Raw genomic sequence first — 20069 nt, 5'->3', positions numbered from 1 at the left:
TTATTTAATTGGTAATTACTGATTTGAATAACAGAGTATCTTAGAGAGGTACTAAATGTGTTCAAAACAACCTAAACTAAGATTGTGAGAATATAAAACAATTCGATTAAATATGTTCAAAATAATCTAAACTAATATGAAAAAATGTGAGAGAATGTTTGACTATATTTTCGATCTCACACACCAGAAATAATAATTATTATTATTATCCATTAATGAATTATTATAAATTTTTATTGATGAAAAGACAATATATTCAAAAGATTAACAATATTTGGTACATATGTTATTATGTATTCAATATGATATAATTGTCTTTAATTTACTTCTTCTGCTCCATTATAAGGAGCATCTACTTGCTCTTTCTTTTTTTTATCCACCAAATAAATCTAGCTTAATTCAATATATAAAAGAACAAGTTCACGCATAAAGAAACCAGAAAAAAGAAACTCAAAGCTAAGACAACAAAAAAAAATGATTAATGAAGGCTGAAGATGCAATTTTTGTTGGAGAACCTTATTTTTCCACTATACTTTGCATTCACGTGTGTGAACAAAATCAACTCTTTTTAAATTATGAAAAGGATAATGATACTTTGACAACATTTTTTTGACAATATTTTAACATCATCTACGTGTCACTATGTGATTGGTTTATGTTGGTGTTTATGATTATTATTATTGATTGTGGAGTAATTTTAGACTGACCACAAAATGACACGTAAACTATGTTAAAATGTTGTGAAAAAATGTTATCAAATTATCATTATCTTTATAAAAAAGACACCTTTTGAATAAATATATTTTAACAATATTAAATTTTAAAAAGAATATTCAATATAAGTTAACCTGCATCATTTATACATTTTCTTAATTTTTTTTTATCAACTATCAACAAAAAGCTATGATAGATTTCTATATTAAAAAAATCAAACTTATTGTATACAGTTCGTACAAGTCTATAATCATTAAATGAAATTTATCGTGAGACTTATGTACCTAATTTATTTAATATTAGTCACTGGATAAAAATAATAAAAACTACATTGGATCTGAAATAAAATGTAAGATTTGCCAAATATTATTTAAGCAATAAACAACTATCTCGTGGTAAATAAAAAACAGGATTGTTTTTCCAGATTTTATCACGACATCATGTATTTATAGAACAATTTTTTTTTAAAAAAAGTAAACATATTTTTAGTTTATCCAGTTTTATACATAAATATTTTCTATTTAATGTTAATTAATTAGTGAAAATTCATAAGAATTTCAATTGTTATTGAGCTTTAAAAATACTAAAAATTCTTTAATATACATAAGATTTAATTTTAAATATCTTATATATATATATATATATATAATAATAATAATAATAATAATTAATACCACGTTTGGTATATATAACCTTTTATCTCAAGATAAAGATATGTTCTACTTAAATATGTTTAGTTGATAAATTTGAACGTGAAATTTGTTTTTATTTCAAATTTTAATAAATTTTAGTCTTTAAACTTTAAAAATGAATTGAAATAGTGTTTTTAATTAAATGAAGTTAATTTTTTTATTAACTTCAAAAATTATGTAAATTGTTCAAATGCTACCCTGACATACCATCTTAAAAATAATGTATGTATCCGTTAAGTCTTAAAGTTTTAGATCAAAATGTATTATTGTTTAGAAGAATGGTCAATTCCAATTTTGTGTATAAGTTTAAAAACTAAAAATATATTTAACTCTTAAAAAAAGTCTAGAATATTCATGGTAGAGGACTATCTCTCGATTCTATAGAGGAAGAGTCATGCAATTCAAAGAACTTATGACAAGATCAAAAAACAAACACTTGGAAGAACAAATCATTTTAAGATTCATGATACTCTATGAAACTTAGAACTTAAATGAAAGAAAGATCATGACTTATCGTATTATTATAGGAATAGTATAGGCAATTAAAAGTTTTATAATTTTTTTTGTAAGTTTGCTGGATGAGATAAGTGTTTCACTAGACGAATAATTATTTCTATTTTTAAGTTATTTTTGGGCTTGAAATTTTTGGATTTTTTTTAGAGTTTTTTAGGTACTTAAACATGTGTGCCATATATAAGGACACCAAATACATATGTCTTGGATGATCATTATATAAAAATTCATTTTTCATTAAGAGAGGATTCCTTCACTTATCTATATATTAGATTGTGGCATCTCTAATTATGGTTTTGATCAAAGATGACAATCTTTATGACAAATTTTCACTGACTTATCAATCTATTAGATTGTGGCACATCCATCTCTATCTTATTATGCACTCTTTTTTAATTTATTTTTTATTTATGTCTCGTGAGAATTTGAATTCAAAACGGTCATATTTTTTCCTATACGAATAATATCATTTGACACCATAACATATCATTTTGGTATCCAAATGATATCAATTGGACTTCTCCCCATTCATACGAAAAGTTGTAGAAGTAAATTAAGTTAAAAACCTATTTTTTTCTAATTCATAGATAAGAAAAATAACTCTAAAAATATTATAAATAAATTAAGTTAAAAAAATATTTATATAAAAAGTTAACATTTTTTATTTAAGATTATTATAGAAAAGTTGAAAGAATATTCACAATAAAATCTACATTTCAGTGAAGTTAATTCTTGATTTCTAGTATTATACGTTTTGAAGTATAAAGATTGTTATAATTTTGTTTGTTTTCACAAAATAAGAAAGTAAGCTGTATTTAAATCGTTTATAGTTTTGATTCCTAAGTAAGACTATTTAAGTGCAATGGAAAAATTAACTAACCGGTATAGCGAAAAGGTAAAAAAAAACTCATGATTGATAGTGGTAGTTGTTTTGGAATCAAACTATTGAGAGGGATTGGAACGAAGCATTGGTATTTTCTGTTCCTTAATATTTCATCTTTATATATTTATAAAATATGTCTTCTCATTCACACACCTTTCACTTTTTATTTAAAAGGTATGATTCCACACTTCCCTTCCTTTGCAAAAATTCAATCCAATGCTTGGTTTAGAATATTACAAGCTAAGATGATCCACAATTGAAATGCTTAAAGAAGTCATCAAGTTGCATCAATCTAATCAATCTATTGAATTGACAATCCCAGATGGAATACACATATAGTTCATGCAAATCCAAATAAAAATCCCTCAGTTAAGGTATTTCTGTACCTTTGAGTACATTTTTTGTGTGGGAAGAAGGAAAGATAAACTAAGAGTTGAATGATGCGTGGCATTTGGATCAAAGGGTTCTTGACTTGGCTCTTGTGTGCGCTTTAATCTTTATCTTTTTGGCAAGATTAGGTGCCACATGTACATGCATTGAAGGAGCTTTTTGGTGCTAACAATTTGGTGCTACAGTTAAAGGATGCTAACATGGGACATATCTCAAACGATTAGCAGAATGAAAAGTACAAAATTGTTGGATGAGCAAAACGCAAAGCTGAAATCTACCATGCTTTGCACTGTGGCCACTTATCATTGATGATGTGATGATGCATGCAAGAAAAGAAACGCGAACAGAAGCAAGGTAGCTCAATTAAATTAAAATCGAGCAAAAAGTCTCTCTTTCTTTCTCTCTCTCTGGCTCCACTTTTGAACCAAGCACTCACGAGACACCCTTGAAGCTTCACCCTTTGAATTCATCTTTATGGTGCTACACGACCTAATCCTCCTGACCCGTCCTATTACCAGAAACAAACCGTGAAAACTGCTTCTTCTCTTCTATTCTCATCTCTATCTCCTTACAATTTCCATCTTCATCAACGTCCCCTGCAATTAATTACTTCCAATTCCTACGTTTCTGTTGCAGAAATTTCACCCTTCACAGCTTTCGATTGATAAACCAAGTGTGGCAAGTGCTTGATATGAGCACTTCTTCGTTTTCCTCTCTTGCAAGTCAAAAGGGTCTTCTCTGAATTCGTAAATGAGTCATTTTGACTCGTATTCTTCTTATTGTTCTTCATTTTGTGTTGGAGCCTATGTTTCGGAATCGGTTTATGCACTTCCTGAAATCGGTTCACACGTTCAGAAGAAAATCTCCTTTTGACAGTTTGTTTTGACAAGGAAAGAAGGCATCAGTCACTGCACGTATTTGTTTCAGAGGCATGAACTTTGGCAGAGCATCAATGGGAGGCTCATGTTTCCATGCGCTTCGTTTGAGGAGGTTCAAGAGTAAGCCTCTGCCAGAACCCTCTTCTTCTTCGAGGGCACGGTTGGATTCTGACTTGGAGAACATGGAGAGAAGAAGGTTTGACAGCTTGGAATCATGGTCCATGATATTGGACTCTGAGAATGTGGAGACATGGGAAGCATCAAAGGAGGATCAAGAAGAATGGACTGCTGATCTTTCCCAACTTTTCATAGGTAACAAGTTTGCTTCCGGTGCTCACAGTAGGATTTACCGTGGAATTTACAAGCAGAGAGCTGTTGCTGTAAAAATGGTGAGGATTCCCACACAGGACGAGGAGAGAAGAGGCTTGCTCGAACAGCAATTCAAATCAGAAGTTGCTTTACTTTCACGTCTCTTTCACCCTAACATAGTGCAGGTCATTAAGCTCTTAAAACTCTACAGCACTCAAACTGTTAGTCTGTGAACATAAACATACCTTCTTGTCCTCATGTTTTTGTTTGTTTAGCTTTATGAGTTTTTGTTTCTGTCGGATTTCGAATTCAAGGACAACACTGTTGAACTGTTTTTGACTTCAAAGTTCTACCGCATACTCAAAACAACTGATAGATAATCATGTTCTATGCAATCTCATCTTTGTATGCATAAAAAAAGAGTAATTATTTTCTTTCTTTTTATGAGTGAGATTTTGAAGATGGAGGGGTGACTAATAAAGGTGTATTAATTTACAGTTTATTGCAGCTTGTAAAAAACCGCCAGTGTACTGTATCATAACAGAATACATGTCACAAGGAACTCTGAGGATGTATCTAAACAAGAAAGAACCATACTCTCTTTCCACAGAAACCATACTACGGTTAGCTCTTGACATATCAAGGGGCATGGAGTACCTTCATTCGCAAGGTGTGATCCACAGAGACCTAAAGTCAAATAACTTGCTTCTCAACGATGAGATGAGGGTTAAGGTGGCAGACTTTGGAACATCGTGTCTCGAAACACGGTGTCGGGAGACCAAGGGAAACATGGGAACATACCGTTGGATGGCCCCTGAGATGATTAAGGAAAAACCGTACACTCGTAAAGTTGATGTCTACAGCTTTGGAATTGTGCTCTGGGAGCTCACCACTGCTCTACTTCCATTCCAGGGAATGACCCCTGTTCAAGCTGCTTTTGCTGTTGCTGAGAAGGTAACATCCCTATCCATTTATAACTCTCTGCTTAATCTTAAAGAGACAACTCTTTAATCTTCTACCTAGCTAATCTTGTACCTATGCTAAGTAATGCTTAATGTTATACTTAATACTTCTTAAGTCTGTTTAGATAGATTTTTCTATGAACTCCTTCAAAGACAAGGCCGTCCAATTTTCTATAAACTCTTGAGATGAATTCGATGCAAAGAGTGCAATAGCAAGTCCAAAGATCTTGACTTTTTGTTAGAGGGGGCCCACGGGCCAACATGGTCTTGATTTGGATCCCTTAATGGATCAAATGGATGGGCCTTCAATGTGTTCCCTCCTACCTTGTTCCCAGCAACCACTCTCCAAATGGCCCAATCAATTCGAAAACATATCAGTGAACAATTGTTCCAGTGTGTTACATTAATGTGACATAATAGTATGGTATCATTTTATGTGTCTGACAATTAAAAACCAGTATCAGTGTGTCTTTAACGCATGATATTGTTTTTACTGCGTTAGCATCTGGTATTGTGGTTGTTTTATTGAGCACTGATTAGAGCTATTTTAGCAGAACGAAAGGCCTCCACTTCCTGCTAGTTGCCAACCAGCGCTTGCCCATCTGATAAAACGTTGTTGGTCGGCGAACCCTTCAAAGAGGCCAGATTTCAGTGACATTGTGTGCACTCTGGAGAAGTACGATGAGTGCGTGAAGGAGGGTCTTCCTCTGACTCATCATTCAGGCCTTGTCAGCAAAAACATCATCATCGAACGCTTAAAAGGTTGCGTCTCTATGAGCTCTTCCATACCTGTACAGGCTTGATTCCCTAGATAAGGTATATTGCTGTTGTCATCATCAATCAATCCATATTATATAAGTTATAGATATTATATTATACATGCTTCATGTTCTTTCAACTCTATTATTATGTAACTGTACCTTTTTCAGTTGTGTCAAAGGGATCGGTTATTTCATTAAAGACTCTAGTACAAGTGGAATTGATTGCTTCAACTCTATCCTATGTTGTGCATGCAAAAAAATGTGCGATTATATAGTTTTAGCTACCAGAAACCGAAACCGTAATCTGAAGCACTCCAACCTCCAACTACCATATGCTAACTAAACTCAACAAAGCAACACCATCCATTCTACCAAACTCTTGACAACATGTCTTCATCAGAAATACACTCTATATTAAGACTTCTTGTTGTCTACATTGAGAAGTACATAAACTATTTATAGGTCTTTTCTTTTCACATAATCTTTCAAATACATTCATTAATTATAACTGATTGATTAATGAATTCTATTGTATTTCTTAATCATTACTAAAAATACAAGACAATTAATATAACAATGTTTGCAGATTTAAGTTTTCCTAAGACAAACATGTACTACTGCATTAATTAATACATTGGCAACTGTTAAATTCCACCAACCACTAGCGCTGACATTATTCTTAACTAAAGCTAACCCTCTTTTATGTTTTATCTCTTCTTATCTTGGAAGTTAATTTCCACTTTAATCAAGCACCCTGCAAGCTAACTATAAAATGATCACTAGATTTCTACTGTGATGGTTACTCGTGAATAATTAAACTTTCAGTTCAGGTGTTATTGTAGAGTTTATATAGGTGAGTCCAGCAGATATTCTTATGTTGGGAACTTTAGATGTGTACGGAATCGTGGTAAGCTGTGTAGCAGTTATATGTAATTGGTATTTAATATTAGAAGCAGTAGGTGTGACAGATGTGTGAGTTCTTACTCTTGATGCACGCCTTGCTTTTCTGATTGCTCTTTTGTTCACTTTCTTTGAGGATCTCTGGTATACATTTTAAGGGAAAAAAACGTTGTTTGTTGGGTAGTGGGACACATGTGTCTAAAAAATGTGTGGCGCAGCAGTGTATGAAAGCATCTAGCGGTATCTTCAATGGTAGCCTTAGAAAAATAGCAAACATGAAAAGGAAAACACTTCATTATCTGCACAAACATCCTCCTTGTTAGCCACTGTTCAATCAACTTTCGCCCATCTTCCTCTGTTGTTCTTTTGGTCTTTCAAATATGTTACAAATTTCACCTACTAGTAGATAAATTTAGAGTATATAAATAAGTATAAATTTCTATTGGGTCTATTAAAGAAGAAGTTCATCGAAAAAACATAATACCAATAAGACGTGAGCTGAACCACATAAAGGATTGACACCACTTTCTACCAAAAAATTTAATGCAATGGGTTAACGTGTTTTTCATCTTTATATAATGTTCTATTTTCTCATTTTTATCCAATGTGGGACTTAGACTCACATTTATATTTCCAACAATTTCATCTTATAAACTAATTTTGTAGATTAAATTAAGCTTAAAATTCAATTATCGTACGAAATTTAAAAATGATGTTATAACTTTATCAATTTAAACAAAACACAATTTTTATTTGTTGAAAATTTAAATTAATTGTATATTTAATTACCAACTAAAAAAATAACTTGGATCATTGCTGCATTAGTTGGTAATTAGTAAGTAACTTAATTTGCGGGCGCATGAGAATCATAGTTGAAAAGTGACAAGACATGACGGACCCAATACCTAACTCCACTACGTCTACTTTTCTCCTTATCAATTTATCGTCATTAACCAAACAGATTTAAAAATTACCTAAAAAATGTATTTTTAATATTATTTGAAATAAATTCCATGATTCCTTGTTTATGTTACAAACAACATTAACACAACTATCTTACCTCCTTCTGAAATTTTGAGCATTTGACTGCGTTGAAAGGTTGAGTTGGAGTTCACGTAGTTTTAAGTGAAAAAATTAACACGCTAAGTATATTATTTATTCCATTCTTTTAATAATATAATGCTTTAATCATTCTTTACACTGATCATAGTATAGTGCTAGCTTACATTTATGTTATTTTAATTTTATTTTAAATTCAATTGAAAATATTTTAAGATATAAAATAACATTAACAGTCAAATGTAGAGTAGAAAAAAATCTTAAAGAAATCATCTATAAATTAAAAATTGTGTAGTTTATCTATAAATTTTTCAAATCCGTTAAACCAGTTTTTAAACTAATTTTGCCAAACATGTACTTTATAACTTTTAATAAAAATAATCATTATCACCCACTTTCTACATGGTAAACGCAAGTCCATATCATAGAATGGAGGGAGAGTGAGCAGAGGTCAAGGTTAGAGAAGGCTACGAAAGTTAAAATTCAATGTGCATAGAGCTCATCGACGAGTTTTTTTTTTAATATTATTTTATAAATTAACTATTATCTCATTTTATCCACATTAATTAAAATCATTTTTCTATTAAAAAATTCTTGTTATATTTCTTAGTATATATACATTCATATTAAATTAACATATTTTTTAACTTTGACACGTGCTCTTTGATGGACCTACGTCAACACATTATAGAAAATTCAACCAATAAAAAAATCCAAAGTAATTGATTATATATAAAAAGATAAAGTTATAGGTAGCGATGGTAATTATAGAAAGTGTTTATTATATTTAAAGTTTTAGAAACATAACTGATTCTCAATTTTAATGAAGAAAAAAAATATTAGAGTTATAAGATTTTAGAGATAGCTGGAAAGTTTTTTTTTTTTACAGAATGATATTTTTTTTTTAAAAAAATATATTTTTGACAATTTTTTAACATGTGTCATTCTATTATTGATCTAAAATTACTCCACAATCAATAATAATAATCATAAGCATCAAAATAGATCAATCACACACGTAAATAGTGTTAAAATATTGTCAAAAAAGTGTTGTCAAATTATAATTATTTCTTTTATAGAATTTGAGATATTCAGTAAATATAAATAATTATGAATTAAGTAGTTTTTTTATTGAATATTACTTATGCTTATAGGATAACATGAGTTGTAAGTTTATATTTTTATTAAAATAATAATTACATAAAGTATATAATAATAATAATAATATAGTTAATAATTATATAATGACATCTTATAATAATTATAATATCAAAAAATTATGATATGTGAATATTATTTTAATATATGTAAATTTAGAGTGTTTGAAAATAAATATACTTAATTAATAAAAACCTTATTGAATCATACTCTATATTGAATCGGATAATTACATTACTATAATATGTCACAGTTTTTAATTACATGTTATTTGTCTCTTTAGTCACATGATTGTATGGATATAACTTTATTATATTGGTTTCCTTAATGGTTAAGCCAAAGACTATAGAAGATTTTCTAAAGTTATACCGTGAGAGAAGGGAAAATACAAGTTTGAAAATTTACTCCTAACAAAAGCTATGATCTTAAGTTAATAGATAGCACAAAGTCAAGGATTATTAAATTAAAAATTATGACACAAAACGAAAGGAGTTTTTCTTAATTACCCTTCATAATTTCATACTCTATCACGGTACTTTATAATAACAAAGTTAATTATTAATTTCTTAGACAGTATTTTCACATATAAGCCGATTAGACTTTAAAAACTCTCATTATTTTCTAATATAAAACAATAGTGATAATATATTGTAATACTTTTTAAAAGCTCGAACTTTATATTTAACGAAAATTAATACCACCTTCTTATAGTTTTATATACACGTATATATCTACGGTGGATTTTATTGACAGCTTCGTTATTAAATAAATAAACTATGTAATGGGGGTGCTGTGTTTGAAATCTCCTTCAACTGATATTTTACACATTCTTAGAATTATTATTAATGGAATTATTTTTTTATATATTTTACAAACATGTATTTTTTTAATTAAAAAATATTACAAATTATTCTGTTCAGGAAAAACTTGTGTTTAATATATATGTATTGAAAAAATAAAATCTTAAAAAATATCTTAAATTTGAAGGCCACACAATACAAACATACAAATGACGTGTCCTGTCTTAAAAAATGTTTATATTTATTGGAGCGATTAAAATATTAAATTGGACCAATTTTTCACTCTATTTATGTATGAAAATGAAACGGGTGAAGCCATTTTTAGAAGTGTCATCCATCTCCTTCACTCAGAAAAAATAAATTAGAGGTCACATCACACCCAAATTTTAATTGAACATATAATAATTCTAGACATTAAAATTTATCCAAAGATTGTAATTAATTGTTTTATTTTATTTTTCATATTCATATATAAATATACATGAGTTATTTTCATAGCATGATGAATAATAAAGTATGATTACATCATGATTAGTGTAACAAATAAAAGTAGTGCAAGTTGCAAAAAGCGTGAAGAAAGCCCTCATCAAAATGTCTCATACAATATAGTAATTAACGATATTTGCTGCAATATGATGTATAGAAGGACGAAAGAAGAAGATTTAATTATAAGAATTAAAATGTTAACATGTTATAAATTAAGTTTTAAATAATTTTTTTCATCAATTCCGTATTGTCGAATAATACTTTATAAATTAAAAATTTAGTTATTTATTTTTTGAAATATTATTGTTCCTCTATACTATTTTTTTTATAAATATTTTTCTATGAAATTGATCACCGTATTTAATACATTATTTATTTTTATTTTTAAAAACATACTTCGCAAGAATAAGAAGAGAGAGCATTTAAAACTTTTGTACTGACTTTTAAATATTATAATTAATATATAGCTATGATTCATTAATTTAAATTTGTAATGTGAAACAAGATAGAATATTGAGATTTATATAAAAAAATAGTTTATGATTTGGTTAGGTTTATAACAGCTTAATTATATTTAGGATGTTTCGTTATACTTTAAATATTTGAAGTACAACTTTTCTGCGAACAACATTGTTTGTATGTTACTTTATAATTAAAAGAAATACTTTCCGAAGTTAAGAATCAATAGAAAAATAAGGAAAGTGTACTGCTTAATTCAACCAACTTTAACATTAAAGGTGTCATTTTTATAACTTTACAATGTACATTACGCATCATCTTCTCTTTTAGTTAATTTTTCCTTTCGTTAATTCATCGTTAAGCTTCTATCCAAAGTTGAAATTTTCAATGTCTCAAATTTTTAATTTATCAAACTCTAAAATCTTGTAATTAAGTGAATCTCTAAGTTAATATGTGTACTTTATTAACCTGTGATAAATTAGATCAAATTCAATTTTTTTTAATTTGTTAACAAATTAGTCAAACTGTATTAAATTATCAAATAACCGTTTTGACAATACTATATTCTTCATTCTAAATTATCTCTTGTACAATAATTATTATTTTTCTTTTTCAAAATATTCTTAGTTTCAATTTTGTTTCAATTTCTAATAATATATATATTAATAATTATACACAGCGAAAAGTTTGTATCTATGCAAGAAAAAAAGTTGTTTATTAAAATTTTGAAAATAATAATAGAAAGGCATTCTACACAAACAAGACTGAACTTTTCATTTTGCTTTTATATAAAAGAAATCACATTATACACTTAACAAATAAAACGTTAAGGAAAATATTTTTTAATTAAATAATGGTATTTAGTTATTAAACATAATTTGGAAATTTTTCCATCGTTTCTCAAGACTCTTGTAATTATAATTTGCATAAACTATTTTTCATCAGAACAGCGCATCTTTCTTCTTACCAGGGATTGAGAAGCTTACAAGTTGGATTTTAAAAACCAAAACTCTGTTAAGATTTCATCAGCAGAGAGAATTATTTAAGTAAAATATTAATAAGTAAACATTTTTTTCCAGATAAAGTAGTTACAAATATGTGATAAAAAAAAGTTTAATATATTTTGATCCATCGATTTATAAGATGCCGTTCAAAGTTGTTTCCCTTTTCTTCAAAAGTTCACTAATGTCCTATATTTTGCAAAAGTTAGTTTTTTTTGCTTGCAGTATTAAAAAGGCTAATGACAGACTTGTTCTGCTGCCAAAAACTTGACGACGTGTACAATTATTATTGACGTGACACTGTGAGATTATTTGATGTCAATGAAAAAATGTCACGTGACAGATCCCTTTCCACCCAAAATTTGGGTTTCACAATTACAATATCAATTTCTTTCCTCTCCAGCATTGACACCAATTTCTTCTGATTTTCTTCCAGCATCAAAAACATTATTGCTAAAGTTGTCTTGAGGTTTGTCATTTCATTCCTCAGAATGGCAATCTTAGCATCCATTTTTTAATGCGACATTCATCTATCCATTTCCTAAAATTCTGATCCCTTTCCTCCAAACTTCCCTCTCAGCAAATCTAGTAGACGGAAAAAGTTTGATGCAATCAAACGTTATAGGTAATAACACATAAATCATTAAATGAAATAAAGAAAATAGTGTATATTATATATTTAAAGAACAAAAATTCACCCAGAGGACTTTATACTCTAATTGCATTATCTAATAACACAAAACCCTCTTTCCTTGCTCTGTTAAAAAGTGTGAGCGAAATTAAACACAAAAATCCAGAAATAGAAACTCTAAATTGCATTTCTTTCTCGCGAATTCATCGTTCTCGTGCAAAATAGAACTAGAAACTCATTTACATCTCGAGGACCGAATTGTAGTGTCATGACGTTCTCCTTTAAGCAACAATAGCGCCACTGTTGTGAATACCTGAATCATGCTTCCACGACAATTCGTGGTAGAACCTTCATTTGCAGAGAAAGCCCTTGTCCATTCTATAATTGTAAAACCCTAAATTTGGGTGGAAAGGGATCTGTCACATACCATCTTCTCATTGACTTCAAATAATCTTACAATGTCACCGTCAATCATAATTATACACGTCATCAAGTTTTTGTCAGCCAAACAAATATGTTGTTAGTCTTTTTAACGTCGTAAATAAAAAAGATTAACGTTGCCAACAAAGCAAATATGCCGTTAGTCTTTTTAATGTCGTAAATAGAAAAGATTAATGTGAATCATTGTTTTTACAAAATATAGGACGTTAGTCAACTTTTGTAAAAAAAAAAAGACAACTTTCAACTATTACTACAAGATACCAAAATATATGCTCTAACCAAAAAAACCAAAAAGAATAATATGGATGAAGAAGTGGAATTGTTTTAAAGATGATAATATTTAAAAATAAAAGTACTTAAAAAGATTATTTAAATCAAAATAGTGACGGAGAGTTTGACGTTGGGTTTGAGACAGTAGAGTGAATAAAATGGCTCTTGGAAGCAGAGATTGGAAGCAGAGAGAGAGAAAAAACAACTTTTTGTTTGCTTTAATCGAAGCCCTTTTCTTTTGCCGACCTCGTTCTTTGTCACACCTAACCCTCTTTCTTCCCATTCATTAACCTTAAATTAACATCTTAATTATTACTCTTAATTTAAATATACGTATTTTCTTTTTTTAAACCTTGAATGCCCTCGCCTCCTCCACCAACAATGCTAACAGCCTCGGGGCACTTTTGGGAATGAACTTCATTTTGAATCTCTACCCACCACAAATCACCGTCTCCTACTCACTTCCCTATACTACTCCCATCCCATATAATATCAATATTCAATTAATCATCATTCACCCATTATATTAAAAAATAATTACTATAAAATATCACCAACACATAAATCATAGGGGTTCAAGGGCTCCACCTCATCATTACTGCTTTTAAAAATAAAACCAAATAAAAAATACTTGATAGAAGAAAAATACAATGGAGTGAAAATTCTTGTGAAAAAATACCACACTACTATGCCCCTCTATTTTACTTTCTTTATATATATATATATATATATATATATATATATATATATATGCATGTAATATTATTTCTAATGTAAGCTTTTAGTTATGTCCCTATCTCAAAATGTTCCATAACTTCCATATACAACATCTAATAATAATGTTGATGAGAAATTAATCATATCGGAATCGAGTTTAAAATTTCCAGAAACGTTGAGTGTTGCTTTAGTTATGTTTCTTCATATGGCAGTCAAAATGAAATGGAGGAGCTACGCAAACCTACAAAAAAACCTCCATCTTTGAAAGAATTAAATGAAGTCATTCCATTAAGCAAAAATCCACTAGGTCACTTTCCCTTAAGAGAAATAGTCCTTGGCTCAATACCCCTAAAGAGGACAGTGTGTCCTATATTTTCATGCCTATGCTTTCATTCAAACTGTAACAAAACTGATGGAAAGCAGAAACACTGCCATTTCTTTTTATACATTCAAGAGAAGTGATTAATGTACAAAAAGCAAAAAATAATAATAATAATAAAGTTTAGAAATAAATTAAAAAAAAAAAAACAAAAGAGAGAAAGAAAGGGTAAAGATTAAACCCACCTTTTCTCTTGAAAACTCACTCAGGGACCCCAAGCACCCCAAATCCTTTCTCCGATGAAACTAACAAACCTTCTCACCGACCCTTTCTCCTCACCTTCACCACCGTCAACGCCTTCACAGACTTCAACCTCTCCGCCGGCACCTCCTCCACTACCGCTCCCCTCGGGGAGCGCTTCGGCCGGCGAAGAGTGAAACTCGGAGCGAGTCAACTCGGGAGGCTTGGCTTTGGAGCCCCTCTTGTTTCTTTTATCCTTTCTGGAGAGTTTCGCCGTGTGGGTGAGAGAGTCTTCGAAGGCGTCGATGATTTCGTGGATGAGTTGGTGGTTAGGAGAGGAGTTCCAGCGCACCCAGTAGCTCATGTAGCAGCGGAAGCAGGAACAGTTAAAGAGAGGAGGATGATCGCCATCCACGACCACCTTAGGGTTCCTGCGGTGGTGGTGGTGGTTGTTGTTGGAGAAGTGGTTGTTGTTGGAGGAGGAGGAGGAGCAAGAGAGGAGGTAAGCGAGAACTTCCCGGTCCTCCGGGGAGAGGGAGAGAGTGAGGGTGAGGATGGCGGAGGGGAGGAAGGAGAGGTGGTCGGAGATGGTTGGCGGCGGCGGAGAGGAAGAGGGGGAGGGGTGGACGGTTCCTTTACGGTAGAGCTTCTTCATCGTTTGAAAGAGAGAGAGAGAGAAAGAAGAGAACAAAAGTTTGAGGTTTGAAGGGTTGATGAACTTTTATTATTATTCTGATTCTCTTCGATTAACTATTAACTATTAAGAGAGAGAATGCGAATATGAAAAGGAAAATAGGTAGAAAGGCATCGGGTGCGGCGCGGGTGTTGGTGCGACCCAGCCGTATAGAATTGGACGCTTGTGATGGGTTGGGTCCCACGGCTGTGATTTGTCCCTGTCGATGCTTCGACATTTGTGGGACTTAATTACTCTGTTTCTCTCTTTCTCCAAGTTGGTATGGTCTGCAACTACCCCAAGTACATACTTTCATTAGGGTTTTTGCCCACTTTCTATTTTTAATTTCCTTTTTATTCAATAAAATGTTTAATAATAACCAGTTTTTGTTCTAAGTAATTTACTATAATCAGCTGTAGGCTTTAGTCCAATACTAATTATTCACTACAAAATCAATAACACTGAATTTTATGACAACCACCCAAGAAGGGATTCATGGAGTTAATGTCTACCAAACATTCTCGTATGCAAAATGTAATCCAAACATTCTTTTTCACAAAAACTATTTATCATATCTTCAACAAAAAATAACTCATTCGTTAAATTATCTTTTTAAAAAATAAGAATAGACCACAATTGAACAATAGTTTGCTACTAATAATTGAAAAATAAAAGGAAATGAGTGTTTTTATTTAACATAGACTATAATTTCTAAAAATATATATATACGGTATATAATTTCTAAAATTTAGACAGTATCTAATTCTTGATTCTGTCCTTGAAAGTAGGAACACGCTAGAATCTAACGATAAAATTTTCGAAAAGATAATATTATTTATGTACTAAAAACAATAAAAGATTTTTCTTTTACTGAAATGAAAAGAATAGTATTTTTTATATGCTTGAATCTTTTAATATTTAAAAATGTTTATATGTATATTTAAAAAATAAAAATTCACGGGACCAAGACTCCTAGGAACTCAAATATTTGTTTGTATGCTAATCCAACGTGATATTTTTTATTTAAATAAAAATATAAAAGAAGAATGTGCTAAAGTAACCGACCGTAGATAAGTTTTCCATCCATTTTATCGTGTGCATAGCATAAATAAAGTATTAGTCAATTTTACATTAGAGTTTATTAATTATGTTTCGGGGAGGAACCTGTCAAAAGATCCTTCAAAATCAACAATTCGGTAATTTAATAAAAGTAATAAATATGTAGTAAATGTAATTTATCTATCACTTATCTTTGATCGGTATTTATAATTTTCGCCATGAGTTTGAGATTAGTAAAAGTTAATTACTACTCAATCAGTCCAATTACTCTAATCGCCATTTACCTTATTCATGGTCTACCGGCCGGTCTTAGTACTTTCGTCTAGTAAGATTGATTCGGCGTTGTTTCTTTAGACCGTCCGGTCCTTATGATACAAAAATTACATTTTAATTTATTTAAAAACAAAGGGTGTCTTTAATTAATACACTATTAGGATATTTCAAATTTCCATTATCGATTAAAATTACGAATTTGATCTAAAATAAATTAACCAGAAAAAGTTCTTCGAAATTATAATTGATTGTTATGCAAACAGAATAGTATCCAATTTTATGAGTTGAATTTTGTTTTATACATCCACGCGCAAACTTTTCCTTAGAATAGTCGATTTTTGAAAATAAAGAACACTAAAAAAATGTTAATAAATGCTAACTGTTAAACATACGCAAGTGTGGCAATATATTTGTGAAGACATGTAGTTGACTATGACCATGCAGCATGCAGCACGCACGAATGAAACTATACTTTTTTTCAACGTTATGTTTGTATAATAATCGAATTCATACACGATGAAGACTAGTTTTGATCCAAAAATAATATTTTTCCGGTTATAATATGGTTTACTTTTATAATAAAGTTATTTTTATTCACAATATATGAATTTTAAGCTTTACTTAAAAAGATTTGAGTTTATATTTTATTAAAATTAAGGTGAATTTCTATTTGAAAAATAAAACTTTACTTTTATTGATAAAATTAGAAGAGGAATAGCGTAAATTGATTTTGTTTGAATTGTCATAATTTTTTCCTCCGTAAGTTCAAAGAATACGTAGATTTGAATTAAAAGATCAACCTTTGGAATGCGCATGAAGGATCGTTGACCAGTTGGTGACTGTGCGTTACCGTCGTCTTTTAACAAAATCTACTGTTCACACCGCAATCATTTGGTGAATTGGTATGTTCTTTCCAATTTCCAAAAATAAATAATATATTTTAATTTCAAATATTTTTATTTCTACTTTATATAATGTTTTAGAGCAATAAAATACAATTTATTGCATCATTATTTATTTGAGTCCTTCAATAATCTTGAGAGATTGCAGAAGTACTTATGAAGTTAAATTAATCTCTAGTATAGTAGTAATCGGCAATCTGGCATGTCTATCTGTGCTATTTTGTGTTTGTTTTTTAAGTTTGAGCTTTTATTATATGTAAGTTTTTCTTTGAATAAAAGTTAAAATTGATGTCTAGTTACAATGTTTTGTATTCTTTACCATTTTTACTCATTTAAAATAATTAAAAAAATTGAATAAAAAGCATTTATTAAAGTCTACTTATTTTTTTAGGAAAGACGTTGGAAAAGTTAAACTTTAGAAAGTTATGTTTCAATATCACGTTCTATCTTTTGGTAGTTGATAAGTAAATCATCAATCTTGTTTAAACAATTTTCAATATAGAATAACTGTAGTTTGTCTTTTTTATTAATATTTGAACTCAATATTGGTAAGTTAGTTTAAACAAAATATTTTTTTTAGGTTTTTTATTCTTAATTAAATATTTTTTATATTTGATTATTCTATCATCGTACATTTAGTCATATATTTAACAGTTAGTTTTTATTATGATTCACGAATAAGTTACCATCAAAACCAGACGATTGGAGAATTGGATCGATCACGGTTAACAATCAAGACAATTGATTTTAATATTGACTAACTTAGAAGTAAAGTGTGATTATTCACAACTTTGTCATAATTAGGTCAATACTAATTATAAGTCTATCCTAAAATCTATAAATATAAGTTTAAAGTAGAAAGATAGATGATATGCATATACTGTACCATTAATATTTGAACCGTTAAGATTGAGTTTACTTTAACATTAAAGTGTCTTGTGTAGGTACTCAACAACTTTGACGAACAGGTACAAGAGGACTTAGAGTTGAAGACAATTTTTGGACCCTTGAACAACTTACTGAACGTTGGATTGTTGATCTTGATCATACATCGTGAAATAACTATATTATTTTACTACTTCAAAATGGGATGTTTTTTCAACCATTTTTAATTTTTCGTGGAGTGAAAATCATTTTCAAATAGAGGAAGTTATGTGTGCTGAAGTTTTATTTATGCTTACAAGTTGGATGAAATATAAAACTGGAATGATTAGGCTGGTCATGATAATTTAGATTTTGGTGATAAATTTTGTATGGGGTTTTTAAATCGGAAAGTGGTTTCTATTTTTTGATAGTGAGATGTTGCATGTTGAATCAAAATCATATTGAATTGTAATTTGAAACTTGATAGAACAGTGAAAGCTAATTTATTATTTTGAATGATTTGTAAAATCTAATTAAAATGGTTTAAATATGAAATTTGCGTAGTAGACAGTTGAAATTAGATATTTTAAACTTGTCAGAAAAAATATAATTGATGAAATATGTTTTTGATGAGTTTCGAAAATAATGAGTTATTACATAAAATTTATTTTTTAGTATTTTCGCTAAAATAAAATCTTTCTCACTCAAGCAAGAATGTGAACAAGTTAAATGTCTCACCACTTGATGATTTTCGTTTAAATAAAAATGAAATTGAGATGTTGGTTTTGTCTATGTGGTGTTATTGGTCAAACAACATTTCCAAATGTTAGTTATTGTTTTAATTTAGTTATGAAAGGAATGAGGTTAAATTATGAATTTGAATGATGAAAGATTTAGTTAAATGTCAATACACTACATTGATGATTAAACCGGAAGTTTTAGAATAAAAGTAAGCACAGTTGTAAACATGGTTGATTAGCATTAGTCCAGAACATGCCCTTTTAGCTAGAGAAAAATAATTTAGAATTTAAGGAGTTTTATGATGTTTTATTGATGAAAAAGAAAAAAAAAAGGCATGGAGATGTGTATGTAGAAGGTAGATGAAATGAAAAGGCATTGGATGCTTGGAAAATAATAGGCATAAGATGCAGGTCTGACGTTAAAAAAAGGGTTGCTTGATATGTGTCAGGCACTTCAATGTCTTCATTATCATTTATTCCAGAGAGTGAGCCCCCCTGCCCAATCCCATCTCTTCGCTACCCACACTCTTAAAACCATATAAATTCCCATTACGTACTTTCGATCATAACTAAACCCCACTCACCAGGGACCAACATTCACCACAAAATCAAAATCATCTTCTACCAACGCTTCATACTACTGCCATCTCGTAAAATGCCGCACTTCGACTTTGGACAAGGCTGTGCTTCTTCACAAAACCCAAAAAGAAAATACCCATCACTCACATTTTCACTATTTTTACCACTCCTACTTTCTACATACTTTCTCATTTTTCTGCATTATTCACCGCCACCCTCTCGTCTTATTTCAGAAAAGTTCCAAATTCCAAAATTTACGCTCAATTCCATGATCATTATTGCCCATGTTTTCATCAATAATAATTATGTAAGAAAAAGCAAACATCTCTGTTTTAAAGTAAATTGATCCAAGAGTCGTACCTATTATATCCCACTGATGAAAAGATGATAATAGCA

General features: G+C 30.0%; 2 protein-coding genes across 3 annotated transcripts; one reads left to right on the top strand and one right to left on the bottom strand.

Moving 5' to 3' along the window:
- Positions 1–3605: 3605 nt before the first annotated feature.
- On the top strand, positions 3606–6333 carry HT1 (Protein kinase superfamily protein). Of its 2 annotated transcripts, XM_088116256.1 has the most exons (4): positions 3606–4564; positions 4878–5333; positions 5896–6157; positions 6271–6333. In XM_088116256.1, exons 1-3 carry the CDS (start codon positions 4124–4126, stop codon positions 6142–6144), a joined length of 1146 nt encoding a protein of 381 aa, XP_087972382.1. In that variant the 5' UTR covers positions 3606–4123; the 3' UTR covers positions 6145–6157; positions 6271–6333. The 2 variants fall into 2 exon arrangements, with proteins under 2 accessions (XP_087972382.1, XP_047164167.1); XM_047308211.2 differs by having other exon boundaries at positions 3607–4564; positions 5896–6333.
- An 8101-nt stretch (positions 6334–14434) lies between these two features.
- LOC124833724 (uncharacterized) lies at positions 14435–15326 on the bottom strand. The gene has a single exon (XM_047308270.2). It carries the CDS (start codon positions 15236–15238, stop codon positions 14609–14611), a length of 630 nt encoding a protein of 209 aa, XP_047164226.1. The 5' UTR covers positions 15239–15326; the 3' UTR covers positions 14435–14608.
- Between the last annotated feature and the right edge of the window lie 4743 nt (positions 15327–20069).

This window comes from Vigna umbellata, chromosome 1, assembly GCF_029865625.1.
Source record: "Vigna umbellata cultivar VRB3 chromosome 1, Vumbellata_1.0, whole genome shotgun sequence".
Taxonomy (NCBI): Eukaryota; Viridiplantae; Streptophyta; class Magnoliopsida; order Fabales; family Fabaceae; genus Vigna; species Vigna umbellata.
Note: the sequence above shows the minus strand (reverse complement) of the source record. Positions and strands in the feature narration are given on the sequence as shown.

Bases quoted from the DNA above. Each gene is read 5' to 3' on its own strand.
- HT1 (XM_088116256.1), top strand. From the start codon at position 4,124: ATGAACTTTGGCAGAGCATCAATGGGAGGCTCATGTTTCCATGCGCTT. The intron at 4,565-4,877 runs GTCATTAAGCTC...ATTAATTTACAG, and splicing joins TTCACCCTAACATAGTGCAG to TTTATTGCAGCTTGTAAAAA. The intron at 5,334-5,895 runs GTAACATCCCTA...CTATTTTAGCAG, and splicing joins CTTTTGCTGTTGCTGAGAAG to AACGAAAGGCCTCCACTTCC.
- LOC124833724 (XM_047308270.2), bottom strand. From the start codon at position 15,238: ATGAAGAAGCTCTACCGTAAAGGAACCGTCCACCCCTCCCCCTCTTCC.